We start from the raw sequence: 15,835 nt of genomic DNA, 5'->3' as shown, positions 1-15,835 counted from the left end.
GGAGGTTTGATGCTCTAATTAGGGGGATACTGGAGCAGTTGAGCAGGAGAGTATGGGTGGGTGGGGAAACACCCTCGGAGAGATAAAAGAGAGTGTGTAGAGGGAGAATGGGATAGGGGTCTGTGTAGGGGTAACCTGGGAGATATCATTTGAAATGTAAATGATTATGAAATGATTAATAAAAATGCTTAGATAAACTTATGGATTTTTTTAAAAAAGTACTTCTTTTTATTTTATGCATATAAACGATTTCTACAGTGTAAGTATAAGTGGCATTTGCACATATGGTCCTCATGGAGGTCAGAAGGCGTTAGATCCACTGAAAGTGGAATTAGAAATGACTATAAAGAAATTTTAATACAGTAACATGGCTACTTTGTCTGGAATAGAAACATACCTTTAGCAGACACCTAATCCTAAACAATGTAAATAAGTTTAGTTTATAGATATAAGCAGCCATGTTTGAAAGTGACGTCTAATTAATAGGCAAAGTGACAAATCAGAAAGATTTGACAGAATGAGTCAGAGTTAGGATATGCTTAACTCTCAGGAGAACAACACAGGGGGTTGGGGTGGGAAGGAAACAAAAGCTATTAGAGAGCAGCCCAGGGAGAATCCGTGAGCTGTGTTTAGTCACTCGTGTTCAATGCAGTGGCGTTTCTTCAGTTAGCAGAGAGTCAGTATAGTGAGTTCAGTCAGCAGAGTTGATTTCCTTCATGAGTTCATGCAGTTCTGTGTGGGTCAGCAGAGGCAACTGAAGTCAGAGAACAAGAAGGAAACAGAATATTAGAACATATCACCAGAGTCAGAGGCCAAGTGGAGCAGTTCAGTCAGAAGCTGAGAAAAGTTATATTGGAATCAATCAGCTTGGAGAAGAGTTTGAGTCAGAATCACTGAGTTGAACCAGACAGCCAGATTTCAGAAAGAACGAGAAAAAGTGAGCTTACTCAGGAGCAAGCCTCTGAGACAACAATTCCATCAGGTGAATAAAAAGTACTTTTTACAGTTGTGATCTCTGTGTGTATGCTAAGACTTGAACCTAACTATTCTGGAAAAGCAGTCAGTGCCCCTAACTACTGAATCATTTGCCCAGCCATTTATCCGTTTATCTATTTAAAGGCTTCCTTAATTTAGTGTTCCATTGGTTCCACTGGTTTTCAGCAGTCCAGGAATTTATTTCTCTTGTAAGCATCTAGATGTTGATGAAGCATCTGTGTTAAGGTTTTGGTTGAAAGATAGAGGTGAATTTTATTAAATGTTGAAGTTTAAATCTAATTATATTTTCCCTGACTTCTGAATTGTTTGTTTACAGGCATTGGCATTTATCTTCTGGTGTCTTCTGAATAAGCTTCATCTATTTTGCATAAAACAGAATTCCACACATATGTTTTGGTTAAACCCATAAAAATGAGATCTCTTTCTTACTTTACTAGATGATGTGCAGATTGTATTCACACAGGCCATCAATGGTTTCCTTCCGATGCTCTGACTGTAAAGTAACGCAACAAAAGGCAGCCTGCCTGTTTTCCATGTGCAGATACTTTCTGAGGTGTCTCAGAGTCATTCTTGTTCACAGGATTCAACAAATGAGAGTGAGGTAAAATAAAAATAACCCACATTATTTGGGAAAAAATAACCTAAGTACAAGTTTGATTTTATATAGTTTGTCTTTGTTAAGAATCGGCTCTTTTCTGCCATGGAACATAAGTGAATGGGATTATATCCACTAATGCCAGAGCAATAAAATCCCATTTCATTTTGTTGATATTTTAATATTCATATCCATAATTTTTAAAAACCAGTATTTCTCTTGCCACAGAATACTTTTAAACATATTATTTAGACACATTTTAATTTAACTAATATAGGTTACTAAAATATAGCTAGATTATAATTTAGAAATATAACTGATAAAATTATAAAGGAAAATATATGTAATATACATGAAACATATTTGCAACATCTAGATAAAAATGACGGTGATATATTGTTAAGATCTCAACATCATTTTATAAACTTTGTAACTTCTATTAGACTGCCCGAATTCTATTCAGGTAAAAGACCCATCTCCATGAATGTATGTGTTCATCACCTCTTCCTTACTTCTAAGTTTCACATAGTAACCTCTGAATGTCCAAAGTAATAAAGAGTTCAGAAGGAAAGAATTACCAAAACTCCATTTCAGGTTCTAATAGTGAACCTTTCAGAAGAATAGTGAAGAGGCCCTGAGTCATTTCCCTCTGTGAGACTCCCGAAAACAGTTTTCTCTCTCGAATCTGGCTTTTCCATATCTTGAGGTCACTTGGGAGCTCAACCTCTAATAAATATCTTAAGTTTTATCTCTATATTTCCTTCATATCTCCCATTGCTTCTGTTCTGATTCTCCCCATGCTTCCAGCATTTGTAGCTGTCTATTGTACTGCAAAGCAAATGGCAGAGAAAGAACACAGGGACTGTCAGGAGGGCAGCAGGGCAATCATAGAGAGGAACAAAGAAATTGCTGTCCTGGGTAACACAGGGATTCTAGAAAGGGTATGTGAAGAGGATTCCACCCAAAGCCCATTACTGCATCACGCTTTCTAGAAGTCTTTTTGTTTGAGACATCTTTTTTTTGTATTTTTCCACTTCTGAGTATAGCAGCTTTTATTCAATATCTCATTTGAAATTTATTTTAAAGTGTGCTATAATAACCTATTTAATGAAATATAAGAAAAGAGGCTTAGGAAAACACACTGTACGTTGAAGAAAAGCATCATGAGTTTAAATAAAACACATGTATGCATATAGGCATTCACTAAGAATATATGACACTATAAAGTTAATGTTATGATATGAATTGTGAAAATAAAGGTCATGTGAGAACAAAACTTCATTTTCATTATGTAGAATTGAGCATTTTACACATAGTGATTTAGTAGCTTCATCTCTGAAATAGAGCTGAAGGACAAGGCTCTGAGCTACTTCACCCCCTTCTGTCATGTAGAAAACAGATTTAATGACATGCACAGATTTGCAATTTCATCACACCACATATTTTCATAAATAAAATACAAGGCTCCAATTGGATTATTATCTACATAATATCAAAAATATCAGAGTCCTTAATATTATATTTTCACAACTCTCATTTTTGTTCCATTGTTAAAATTACAATTTTAAACATTTCAAATATATATAAAATCTTTGCTAGTGCAAATGTAGTTTCCCTGTTAAAATAACATTATGTATGAGTATGAGGTAAAAACCAAAGACTTGGAAAATATTTTGTCTTTCTCTGAAACTAGGTGCAAGCCTATGGAAGTTCCAGAAAGTAGACTCTGCACTTGTAAATGACAGGATGTATCTAGTATTTTTTTCTTTTTACTTATAAGTATGGTGGGAAATAAGACGTATGGATATATGAAAACAATTGTCCGTAAGGAGAAATTAGCACATGTGTAAGTTTTGCTTTTATTTCCTCAGATGGAGGGATGAGATGAGAGCTGTGCCCAAGCTGTGTGAATACACGGCTTGGGCTGAGCTTATAGCATTTCATTCTCTGTTGGTAACTACCCCTAGGCCTAGGCATGAAAGATTCTAGCTTCTGTACAATCTAATCTTCCAATCTAAGTTATTCAATCTAGCTTCTTTTGGCTTCTTACTGAATTTCTCTGCCTGGTCTTATACTAACTTTGGAAATATTGTCCAAACTTCCAGCTCCTTCTCATTATCTGATTTACTCTGTCTTTACCCCTACCTATCTTGTACTCTCTGCCATCTGTCCTTGTAAAGTTGTTCGGCTAAAACTGCCACGTACCCACAAAAACCACAAACACTTTTTGGGCTGGTCTAAAGTAGCCTTTCCTTCCTGTGCTGTTCTTCTGAGAGTTGGGTGTATTCTATCTCTAACTCATCCTGTCAAATCTTTCTCTGATTTGTCACTTTGTTGGCCCCTCATTTAAAGGTTATTTTCAAACATGGCTACTTCCTTTTCCAAACTACTTTACTTTCCTGGTTATAGATTAAGAATGTGTACTCAGGGCCAGTCTGTTTTATAGCCATATCATACTGTAATCTAGGATATGTTTACATTCCACCTGTAGCATTAGACCTAGGAAGTCTTTGGATGTGATCCCTTTCTGTGGCAGCCATGATGCTGGATTAAAATTCCTCTCTATATATGAATAAATTATAATAATAGGAATGGCTTGCAAATAAGTTAGCTAAATTATATCTTTCTCATATTACTATGAAATTAAATAAAATATATAAAACTAACCCAAAAGGATTTCTCACGTGTAATATAATATTCAGGTTTACTCAAGTGAAATAGCAAATTTTGATTTACTTCAAAAGTAGAAAACTAGGTTTTATAGAAAACACCTTTTCTATTTTGCAACTATATTTTCCACTAATCTGCCACAAATTTCTAATTTTATGTCAAACATTTTAAAATTTTGTCAATCCAAGACAAAATATGGACACATAGTTGAGAAGCAAATGCATAACATAGAAAAGAGGTACAGGCGAAATGCTGCTGGAGTGCACATTTTGAAAGGATTTAAATAATCTGTGAGCCCTAATCCAGTCATAAACCCTCAGTTTTCTGAGAGCTGAAATAAATAAGATGATGTTCTTCATCTAGATATGCATTTATTTTGGCTTGAGGTGAGGCCTCAGGCACACAAAGCAAGCAGGCCACCACAAAACTGAAACTCTTTGATCTGAAACTTAGCATGCTGCTAACATGATTTAGGTAAACATGTGTGTTATATTATTACCCATTATCACAACTTATTTTGGTAAATAAAATTCAAAATCAGTCAGGATCTGATGTAAAATTTTAGTACCTTAACTAAATACAGATTAAAACAGATAATCTTGCATTTGACATGTTTTATTACTTTTAAATTAAAAATGGCTCAGTTACATGGAATATTATTTATATTTTCTTTATCCAATTATACTACACCGTTGTTGAAGATTGGATGTGATCTTTAGTAATTTATATAATAGTTTTTGGAAAAGTTTAAAAGAACATATTCAAGTTTTTATTTTTCTTTTTTCATTATTGAAAATATTCATGTTGGGTTCTCTATTACAACATATCCTAATCACAATTTTTCTCTACTCTTCCAACACACACACAATACCTGAAGTCCACTCCCTCTCTGATTTCTACATTAAAAGAGCAGATCTCTGGCTAGAAAGATAACTCAGTAGTTAAAAGCACTGACTGCTTTTTCAGAGGTCCTGAATTTAACTCCTAGCAACCACCTATAATGGGAATCTGATGCCCTCCTATGGTGTGTCTGCAGACAGCGACAGTGTACTCACATATATAAAATAAATAAATATCAAAATAAATAAATATATAAAAATAAATAAATAAATAAATAAATCTTTTTTTTAAAACGAGAGCAGTCTAAAAGAAACAAGAGACAAAAACAATAGGAGAAAAAGAGTCCTAACAGGAGACAGAAGAGTCAAAGGCACACTGGATCTATCTGTTATGAGTACCACAACAACACCAAGCTAGCAGCCATGACATAAGTGGAGAGGACCTTGTACTGTCCTTTACAGGTCCTGTGTTTGCCACTTCAGCCTCTGTGAGGCACTAGGGTCAACCCATCGTGTACACCTGGAACGGTAATTTGAGGCATACTATTGGTAACTTGAGATGACTTTTAAAAGATCAGGTTTTACTTTTAAAAATAATTAAAAGAGTGGATCCATACAGATTTTCTGAAGGAGTCTGTGAACAAATGAAAATCCCAGTACTTTAATGAACAGTGGTCTGCTTGGTCAAATAAATAACAATAGGATTCAAATTAAGGATCATTCTTGTTTTACAATGAGATAAAAATATAAATTCACATGTTAAAGAAAACACAAACCATTTGTACAATTTCAAAGCATTTAGTTCACTTAGTACACAGACACGTGACATCTTTGTGGAAAACATCTGTACAGACACATGACTTCTCTTGGGAAATATGAACATATTCTCATTATTTAGATAAATATCTTCAGTGTCCTGTTTGGGGATCTACAGAGAAACAACTGATTGCATCAGCATACTGTAATGATGGGGACCAAGGAGCCCTGAGACAGACATTATGAGGTTCATGAGGGAAGACTTCAATAACCCAGTTTTATAGAGTCCAGAGAATCTGCCAAAACCCAATGGCATGCGATCTACAAGCTGAAGCCCAAATATTAAAGTTCTGATGTACAAGGGCAGGAAAAATTGCCTCTCTAGTTCTAAAAGACACAAAGAACAGATGTTGCTACTGAGGCTTTGACAAGATGATTGTCCACAGATAGTGGTAAGTGTGTGTTAGTCTCTTGGAAACACCATGCATAAGAACCCTGAAACAATGCCATTCTGGCCCTCTAGGCTTCTCTTAGTGCAGCTGACATTTAAGTTTCCTTAGCTACAAGTTCAAGTATGCTCTGCCATTGGGTTACAGTTACTTTCAGGTGAACTAATGTTAATTCTTTGAGACTTATGTACATAGTAGCCGATATATTTGTTAAGCTTTAGAAAATTTAGAAAAAAGTATTTATTATGTTTTACTACTTTGTATTTAAAAATACAAGTGTGATATTCCAAGTATCATAAAGAAAAAAAGAATTCCCAGTTAGAACTAATTCTAAGCCAAATTTAGATGAATATTTTTCCAAAACAGGCTGCTGGGTTCAAGTAATGGATGATGGTTCCCAAGGGCCATAATTCCAGCCCTCAGCCATAGTGAACAACAGAAGGAACACTTAATAATAGAAATTCACATATGGTGGAGACTATGAGTGATGATTGTAAGGAATGACTGTATTTCTAAACAAATACAGCCAATATTACAAACAAGCTATGCGGTGCATGGCCTCTCTTCCACTGAGGAATAGAATCCAGGAAGATATGGTGAACCAGGGTGCTACTAGTTTCAAAAGTTCACACTCAGGACTCAGAGTTCCTTGTAGGTCTGGAGTTGGGAATGGAAAGGGAAGGATAAAGACTATTCAGCACAGGAGATGAGAAAATAAACATGTCGAAACTTGGTCTCTGAGTTTCTTAAATGAGGGACATATTAGAACTAGATATGCTTGCAAAGATATGATATCATATACACCTTGAAAACATAACAACAAGCCCAATGTACTCAGAGTTTTCCACCTGGATGATTGTATAGTTGAGTCATTTTTCCTTGTGTAGTAAAGAACCCTGTGCAATTTCCTTGATGATAAACCATGTATTAAAAAGTCAAGTAAATTTGACACGTTCAGTAAATCAGAATTGTGTTCTCAAGGACAAACTAAAATCTGGAGGAGTGGACAGTTTTCTTTGTCCCATATATATTATAAGAAGAAAGAAGACTCATTTCCTGATCTGTTCTTAACAAATTGTTTATATTTGCAATCTATCGGGTGGGTGGGGGAGCACCTTCGGGTAGGCAGGGGCTGAAGGGATGGGATGGGGTTTTCTGGAGGAGAAATCTGGAAAGGGGATAACATTTGAAATGTTAATAAAATATCCAAGAAAAGAAAAGAAAAACAACAACAACAACAACAACAACAACAACAACACAACAAAAATAACCCCATAGCATTAGAAGGAGAGTCATAGATAAGCAAACATTAAATGAGCATTCTATTTCCTAGGTGAAGTAAAAACAAAGTAGGCACTCTGTAAGTAAATACTAAGATCCCCATAGACCTGAGGGTGTGGAAACCAAAGGATCTACCAAGCCCTATATGCACTGAATCTTTATGTGCACATCAATAGAACTTTAATTTATAGTTTAGAAATTAAGAGCAATAGGGGATTAGCAACAACAATTCATGATGAAACAATTATAAAATGTACTATTACATAAGTTATTTGAACGTGGTTTCTCTCTTGAAATGATGAAGACAAATATCAACATTTTTAGACTGTGGCTACTTTTATGTAAATAAACCACAGAAGACAGCAGTGGAATGGGTGCACTGGAGAGGCACTGGGAATCCTCTGCAAGAACATGCTTCCTCTCAACAGGATTCCTGCTCTCCCTAGCTTGATAACTACCCTGCTATTTGCTTTCTCCCCCAGTCTACTAAATTCTACAATACAAAGTGCTGTATAATTAAGAAGTTTCCTCATGATGCTATTAAAATATTTAAAGAACATATTAAAACAGGAAATCATTGCTTCAGATTTGCTACTGAAGCCTTGCTAAGCCTAATTTAAAAACCGAAGCTGGAAGCGGGTATTTACTCCAAAATCTAAAATCCAAATGTAAATTCGGAGATTTCTTTCACTTAAAGCAGGCTAGTCAAACCCATTATAAGTTTAAATACAACAAAGTGAAATTAATATCTAGTAAATGAAGAAACATCGCCAGATAAATCCCTGCGTAAACTCATATTCCAGGCCCGGCTCCTTCACCTCTTCCCATACTCTGTTTTGTTGATTTCAATTTCACCTTATGGTTATTTTAACACTTGGTTCAATGACAGTCAACTTAAATAATTTTAAAGAAAATATTCACCAGTAGCTTTATAAAGACAAAAATCTGCCTTTCCAATGAAATTGTAAATCCTACTAAATATTCCAGAATTAACAGACAGGTAGGTAAATGAACACCCTGAACTCCAAAGACTTGGAACAAATTTATGCGCCATAGTCCAGTCTCAATCTATGTTCACCAAAAATAATCATTAACAAAACCATTACACGGAACTATTCACAATGAAAAAATAGGCTGCTTTCACTGGGGAGAGGCAGAAACGTTCTTCAGTTCAACGCCCACTCTTCCTTTTACTGGCAATGTCCTGTGCTCTTCCAGAGGGCACCAAAGGATAGTTGTAACAATGAGTGTAAATCAAGCCTGGGAACACTGTCTCTGGAAGGTGCCAGTGTTTGTCTGAGGTAGTGAGCGGCTTCAAGGAGCTGAGCAACCCCAACAGCAGTAAAAAGATGTAAGATATCGACATGCTCAGCTGCATCTTGTTAAAAGCTTCCTGCGGGTTGGCAGAATGAAATCTTTATTTAAAATACACAAACTATTGTCAGGGGAAAGGTGGAAGAACAACACAGTAGAAGGGCCAAGTGCTTTGCTTAACCCAATAGAAGCAGCAGAACAAAGGGGAAAGTGGCCGCACTGTCGGTAGCAGCAGTGGAGAAGGTGACTAGCATCAAACCAGCATCCGTCTGCTCTTCCCATGGTTTTGAGATGCATTATTTCTTTTATTATTAATTATGTTTTCAAGGAGAGGATAAAGATATTATTATGGATAGCAGAGAGGAAACCATTTCTGCTGCCACTTGGCATTGAGTAGACTAGCATATGTAATGAGCTAGTGATGACAGGAAACGGAGCTGTATCCTTGAGTCTCAGCATCCCTCTTACCAATCAGCTCCAACTCCCTGTTGGTAGTCAGAGGCTGCCTAACAAAGTTCATGTAAAACCAGTATTGAAGACTAACTGGAAGGAACTGAGACAGGACGGGGGGGGGGTGCATTTTGCAAAGAAGCTGGAAGGAGGAAAGAAGAAAGGGAGACAGAGGGAAAGGGAAAGGACGAAAGGGAAAGGAGGACATAGAGGAGAGGGAGAGAGAAGATGGAGGGAGGAAGAGAGGAAAAGGGAGGGCGAAAGGGAAGGGTGGAGAGAAACAGAGAGAGACAGTGAGATAGAAGCACAGAGAGACACACAGCCAGACACACAGACAGACACACACAGAGAGAGAGAGAGAGAGAGAGAGAGAGAGAGAGAGAGAGAGAGAGAGAGAGAGAGAGAATGAGTCACCATCTTGGACAGATAACACATAAGAAAAGCAAGTGCTCTGTATAATTGCATAAAGATGCCACGTGCATTCTCTTACACCGTGTGTCACTTGTTTTACATACTGACATTTCCAAAAGCCATTTTAAGACACAAATAAGGTACCTGTGAAACTTTTTGGATTTGTGAGCGCAGTGGCCTTAGGGAGGCTAAGCAGGAAACCCCGACTGAGAATGGGTCACTAATGAAGAGCCAAAAAAACTAAGCAAGAATGAAATCAGGCATGAAAGGAAAAGGAATACTGTGGGAGCATGTCACTGATGTTGATGAGGCTTTTATGCCTCTTTGGATAGAAGTGACTCACAGCTGTTTGGTTTCCTCCACAACGTTCAAAGCACCTTAAGCCAGAGTATACCCACAGTGCTCTGGGTTGGTATTGTTACCAACGTGATAATTATTTTGGTTCCTCTTCATTTTAAGCACCAACCAAGTGATATGCTTTTGTTTAGCAGAGGACAGCATTTTGTTGCCAATAGCTGTGTTCTGATCAGACATGATGGTAAACCTAAGAAAGCCTTTATCCTACCCATCCTGTCCTTGAGAAGTCGGTTCCCTGTCTACCTTTCTCAGGGATACAGGCTAAGTTCCTCTCTCCGGAGAACCAAGTCTGAAGTGCATCTGGGGGTTGGGGGAAGGTGCAAACCATTTGCATTGGGGTATCAAGGTGGTGTTGAAGCACCCTTTCATCATATACCTGTGGGCGTCGTCTCCGGAGTATGGAGGCTGCATCCTAGCAACTCTTCCACAGGTTCTCTTCAAGATAGCCGGCACCACACTGAACCCCTTCTTTCCCTTAAGCCCTGCCAAACTGGTCAGCTCCCGGACTGCAAACTACATCCTATATCAGAAGCACATCCTTAAGACAAGTGCATCCTTCTCTCTTTCTCTCTCTCTCTCTCTCCATCCTCTGACTGTACTGCTCTGGTCCCTACCTTTCAGACCCCCACTTTTCACCCCTTACCGCCAGCTTCCCTCCAAGGAAACCTGGAGCGGAGCAGCGGGGACACCTGCAGAAGTGCGCACCTGGCCTGGCGCTGTCCAGCACCCGGTAGTCGGAGGGTGCTCTCCATGCTGAGCCTGTGGTCAGGGCAAGGCCTGGCCACCCGGGATCGGGTCTCCGTCGCCTCGGCAGCCTGCCGCCCCCCGCCGGTCCTGCCCGCCGCGGCCGCGCCGCCGCAGCCATCAAGTGGCTCGTTAAGGAAATGCAGGTGAGCGCGGGCGGCGCGCGGGGCCGGGTGCGAGCGCCTGTGCGCGAGCGCGAGCAAGCCAGCCAGCGGAGTGCGAGCCCCAGCATCCCGGGCGCTCCCTCCCGCCGCAGCCGCCTGGTCCGCCCCGCCCCGCCCCGCCCGCGCGCACCGCCGCACCTGCGGGCACTCGCCCCGGCGTCTGCGGGACCCGCGGGCTCTGAGTGCGCCGCCACCCTCCCGCACCGCCCTCGCACACGCAGATACCACTTTTAAAGAAGCCGAAGCGCTGCAGCCCACCGATGCCGAGTGAGCGCTGCCAGCTGTAGCCCTTGCTCTCCCTGTCTGCAGTTGAGCCCGGACCCTGGAATAGAAAGACAGTTCTTGGTTGCACTGGAAGAAAGGGAAGGAAGACTCCTCTGTTCCCGAGGAAAGCAGAGCGGCTGCCCTAGTAAGTAAAACTGCTCTCTGGTCTTGCTCTCTAAAGTGAGGCGGCTACCGAATGCTTCCTCCTGTCTCTTGTTGCCAGGGAAGAACTTGCCTTATATAACTTGAGTAATTCCTACCTGAGAAGTGCTTCGCTAAACATTTTTGTGTGGGTTTCTTTGTGGAAGCTCACTTAGGAGTGTCTGCATGTGCAGTATTCCCAGGAGTCTGATTGTAAAAGGCTCATTGTTCGAGGGCTGCTGGAAGACCTGGCTTGTGAACATGTTGGTTGGCTCTAAGACTGAATGACTATTACCTAGGAAAAGCTCGAGGATTCCCAGCCCATTGCCCCCTCCTTCCTGTCACCTTCAACCCTGGTCCACCCCCAAGTTCCATCCTTTGCTGACTTCTGTGGGTTGCTTGTTGTATCTTTAGTTGGATGGAGCATGAGCAAAATTAACTGGGTCAAGGGAAAGTTAAGAAAGATGGTTTGCAAGACTAGAAGACAATCTTACTCGGATGACTTCATGTCTGTGAACAGTTTATGCGTGGAGGAAGTCCTGGCACAAGCCTAGTTGGAGAATCTGATGAAGTTAATTTGGAGTGGAACTGTGAAAAATGCAGTGTGAGAGCGGGCTGAGGCTGTGACTCTGACACAGCCGGTTATGAACTGTGACAGACTCATCAGCTCCTGACAGGTTTAAGGGATCTCTTAAGGCTGAATATCGCTGCATCAAAAACTTTTGCAGGTAGCATTTCTCTCGGATTGTCATCCCCTGTCAGAGGCTGCAGCTTTTCTATGCATGCAAGTAGGACACCCGTCCTCTCTCCACGAAAGGGTTGAAGTTACCTTATAAGAATGAGAGACATGTGTAGCCTAACATTCGCCAATATTTTGTAATATCTAAATAAAACCTTTATGTTATGTCAGGAAAAATATAGTTGAGTCAGTTTGTTTTGCACAATCAATAACGTTTCAGCATTTCTCCCTCTTTATCACTGCCAAATGGGTTCTGAATCTAATTCTTCTTGCATTGTTACATATACAGTAGGTACAGTAGGAACTGCAGATTAGAAACAACTGACCGATTTAAACGCAAAGTTCTTGGGCACAATGGCACTTACACAGACTAGAGTAAAATAGTGTTAATGAAAGAAAGTCAATGTGATTTATCTCTAACTTTCATTTTTTCCTCTTAACATAAAACATACTTTTTTCAATAAAAACCTTGCAAATTTATAAAACTAGACTGAGAATTACAACGAACTAGCAGGCAAATTTTCTTTATAAGAACCGCTTATCAATTGATGCTTATGGAATGTCTCATAATTAATTGATACTTTTGTGGTCAAAATCTTGTCACCTCTCTACTAAAGTAGTTAAATAAAAATTTCATTGGATAATTGATTTTAAAAATATGAAAAAGACAAAATGGTTAAAAATGGAAAAGCATTTAGAGCTGTGCCATCTTGTTTGGGTGGTTCTGATTGTCTTGGGACATAAGTTTTAGAGTGATCAGACAGGACAATGAACCCGACGATGATTCCGGTGACAGAAAGTTGTAATAGAAAAGAATCACTTCAGAAAGATGTGTCATTTTCTCCTGTACATCACTTTATTTCTCACCTATTTCTCTCCATTTCAGTGATTGGATTTAAATGAATTTAAATAATTTAAACTGAGGTCACTGGTTGATCAAATTTGGATTGTGTATATGTTCTCTATAATTTGTGACCTCACATCTCTGAGATGATGTATAACATTTGAAAAAAAAACATACAAAACTGAAGGGATAATTATCCCTAAGCAGCAGTACTTAAGAATGAACCGAGCATTCAATTGTATATGTTTTACTACATATCTATTCCCACTGAATGCATGGCAGAACTGTTCATTCTGCCTCATTTCTGAAAGCAGGGAGGTATCAATTACTTTACTAATAAACTGACACACATTCTGCCTCTGTTATAATTGTGTCACACTGTTAACAAGAGTAGCCTGACTTAAAGCTGTTTCTAGTCATGCCTACAGAGATACCTGGCAACTGTTTCTATAACCACAGAGAGGTGAACCCTAGCCAGAGTGGTAAAATTGTTAGCTTTTTGACACCATTTTTTTTGTGTCATATAGGAGTTGCAACTTTAAAGTTAAAAGAATGAAGTTGCTAGTGTCAGCAGTAATGTGTTTTATTATGCAATTGTTCTTGTTATTCAGATCAGATAATGGCCTGATGAAATACATAAGCAGTCTGCAGGGAATGAATGATTAATTCCTCTAACGTATGCTTACCAAAGGAGTTTTTACTAATAAAGTGCTGTGTACCTGCATTTGCTTACAGTTGCAGTTGGTGAAAGCGAATATACCTTCCTTTCCCTTAATATAAATATAGAATTTATAAGTCTATTTCTGTAACAACCGCAACATAAATTTGATTTTGTCGACCATGTGGTCATATAATTTATGAAGTTCTGGATAGGAGGATCTTTTTTAAAAGACATAATTTAGAAAGCAAAGCAATTTTAATTAGGTCTAGGATTGCAATGTTAAACTACTGATAAAATTATTCTGCTTTTCATATGTGCAATTTGGTATTTCTTTCATGTATTGCATGTAGGGTACATGAATCCAGGCATATGGGAATGTAGAGAATGCCAGTACCAATGATGTTAAAGTGTAGTGGGAACCAAAATACTGTTCTCACAGATGTCTAGATACATGTTTAACGCTTTAGGAATGAGTAATAGCAAACCCCACAATTGTGGTTGCAATTGGTGCAAATTGCTTTCTGGTTATAGACATAGCTTTAATGTAACTTTTAAAAACTCTACTTTTCTAAAGCTTTATTATTCAAGATGATAGTGAATTGAAAGTTTGTATGTATTGAAAACAGGTGACCTGCAATGCAAATTATACATTTAAGTAATATACATGTGTCTTTTTTTTTAGAAATATTGGAAAACTATTATTTGTTAAGTAACATAATAAAAGTCATTACTTATCTATATGTGTAGCCACACATTTATCAACTATATGTCTGTATATCAATATCTGTATATACATCATATAACTTTGTTGAATATACTGTTGTTTGAGGCAAATACCTTAACTTGATAGTATCCTTCGAATATGCACCTCTACTTACCTTAATAAAGTTTAGCCACACGAATAATATAATAAGTATACTTGCTATTTTAAAGAGTGAGAAGGAAAATTAAATGAGTAGAATTTTTATTGAGTTGAATGCCAATTCAATTTATCTGTTAATATGTTTAAGTGTGATTTTTTTTCCTACCACTTTTGGTTCACTTGGATTTCGTAAGATTTCTCAAAAGCACTGTACATTAATAAGGAATAAGTAAAAAAAATCATTCATACCATCAGTAGTATAAAATTTAACTATAGTCACAGCAAGCTTTGAAATGTATTCAAGGTGTATTGAATGAAGACAAATAGCTGTAGTACAAAAAATGCATAGTATCATTAGGGGAATGCATATTGTTGGTGAAAACATGGCTTCTGGGACTCCCTGTGTTACCTAAGAAAGGTAGCTTGGTTTAAGTAACTAAGAAATTCCTGCCTAGTAAAGACAGTGCTGACAGCCGTATACCATTCCAATTAGAAAACACTATGAAACAATCTAGCATAATTACTGATGTAATTGAGTCTAACATTTGGCAAACTGTCAGACTATACTGTGACAGTCTAAGAATCCACAAAGGTGCCAGAGGCAAACATCTTGTTTGCAAAAGTGCCAAGTTAATTGTCCTGAAGCCATGTAGGACAGGCATTGGTCAGCTGCTTCTTTGGTTGGATGATCCTTGCTGTGACTCCAGAGAACCAGGATGGAGCTTGTAGGTGGAGGAGACATTTGTCTTGTGTTCCTTTGAAGCACCCTTTACTCTTGACATTGAGAAAATACCCCATCATTTATCATCTTTGAATTATCATCTTTGTAATCAGATAACAGAAGAGTTTAAGAAAACACAGAAAAAAAAGAAGCCCTTAATGGCTTTGGACTTTCAACTTCTAATACTAATCTCTTTATTTCTATATATTTATTATTTTTACAATATTACATGTATATAATATAACTTAGGCGAATTTATTTTTCCCTAAATGTATGTTGCAGAGTGTGAAAGCTGCAATGAGAACAAACCCTCCTTCAGTCTTTACGTGTTAGAGAAGTAACTGATGACTTCACATATGAAGAGATGTAAACATAGAATATTTCCCGTCTACGCAGCAGGTTTTCTGTACTACTTTAGTTGTACTAAGTTGTCAAGGACATGCTTGGACAGCACACTATGCACCTGGTAGTCAATTAACAGCCAACAAACCACTGTTTTCAAAAGATACCATCGATCCCCCACAAAATTTTCAGAGGACAGTAGTATGCCATGAGATTAGGCACAGAGTTCACTCTA

The 15,835-nt window shown here is 38.3% G+C and overlaps 2 protein-coding genes across 45 annotated transcripts in view; one reads left to right on the top strand and one right to left on the bottom strand.

The window, feature by feature from the left end:
• Nucleotides 1-205: 205 nt before the first annotated feature.
• Nucleotides 206-12,183, bottom strand: Ptprdl (protein tyrosine phosphatase, receptor type, D like). The gene is made up of 3 exons (XM_039111479.1): nt 12,082-12,183; nt 10,824-11,479; nt 206-754 (listed from the first exon to the last, which is right to left on the bottom strand). The coding sequence occupies exons 1-3, from the start codon at nt 12,181-12,183 to the stop codon at nt 742-744; spliced, it is 771 nt and encodes a 256-aa protein (XP_038967407.1). The 3' UTR covers nt 206-741.
• Ptprd (protein tyrosine phosphatase, receptor type, D) overlaps nt 11,301-15,835 on the top strand; it is a 2,322,278-nt gene continuing 2,317,743 nt past the window's right edge. For all 44 annotated transcript variants that reach the window (XM_063288539.1, XM_063288540.1, XM_039111462.2 and 41 more), the window contains exon 1: nt 11,301-11,435. The gene's annotated coding sequence lies outside the window, so the exon portion shown is untranslated. The remainder of the gene's footprint in view (nt 11,436-15,835) is intronic.

The sequence above is a fragment of the Rattus norvegicus genome, chromosome 5 (assembly GCF_036323735.1).
Source record: "Rattus norvegicus strain BN/NHsdMcwi chromosome 5, GRCr8, whole genome shotgun sequence".
Taxonomy (NCBI): Eukaryota; Metazoa; Chordata; class Mammalia; order Rodentia; family Muridae; genus Rattus; species Rattus norvegicus.
Note: the sequence above shows the minus strand (reverse complement) of the source record. Positions and strands in the feature narration are given on the sequence as shown.

Bases quoted from the DNA above. Each gene is read 5' to 3' on its own strand.
- Ptprdl (XM_039111479.1), bottom strand. From the start codon at position 12,183: ATGACAATCCGAGAGAAATGCTACCTGCAAAAGTTTTTGATGCAGCGA. The intron at 11,480-12,081 runs GTTCATAACCGG...AGCATTCGGTAG, and splicing joins GAGCTGATGAGTCTGTCACA to CCGCCTCACTTTAGAGAGCA.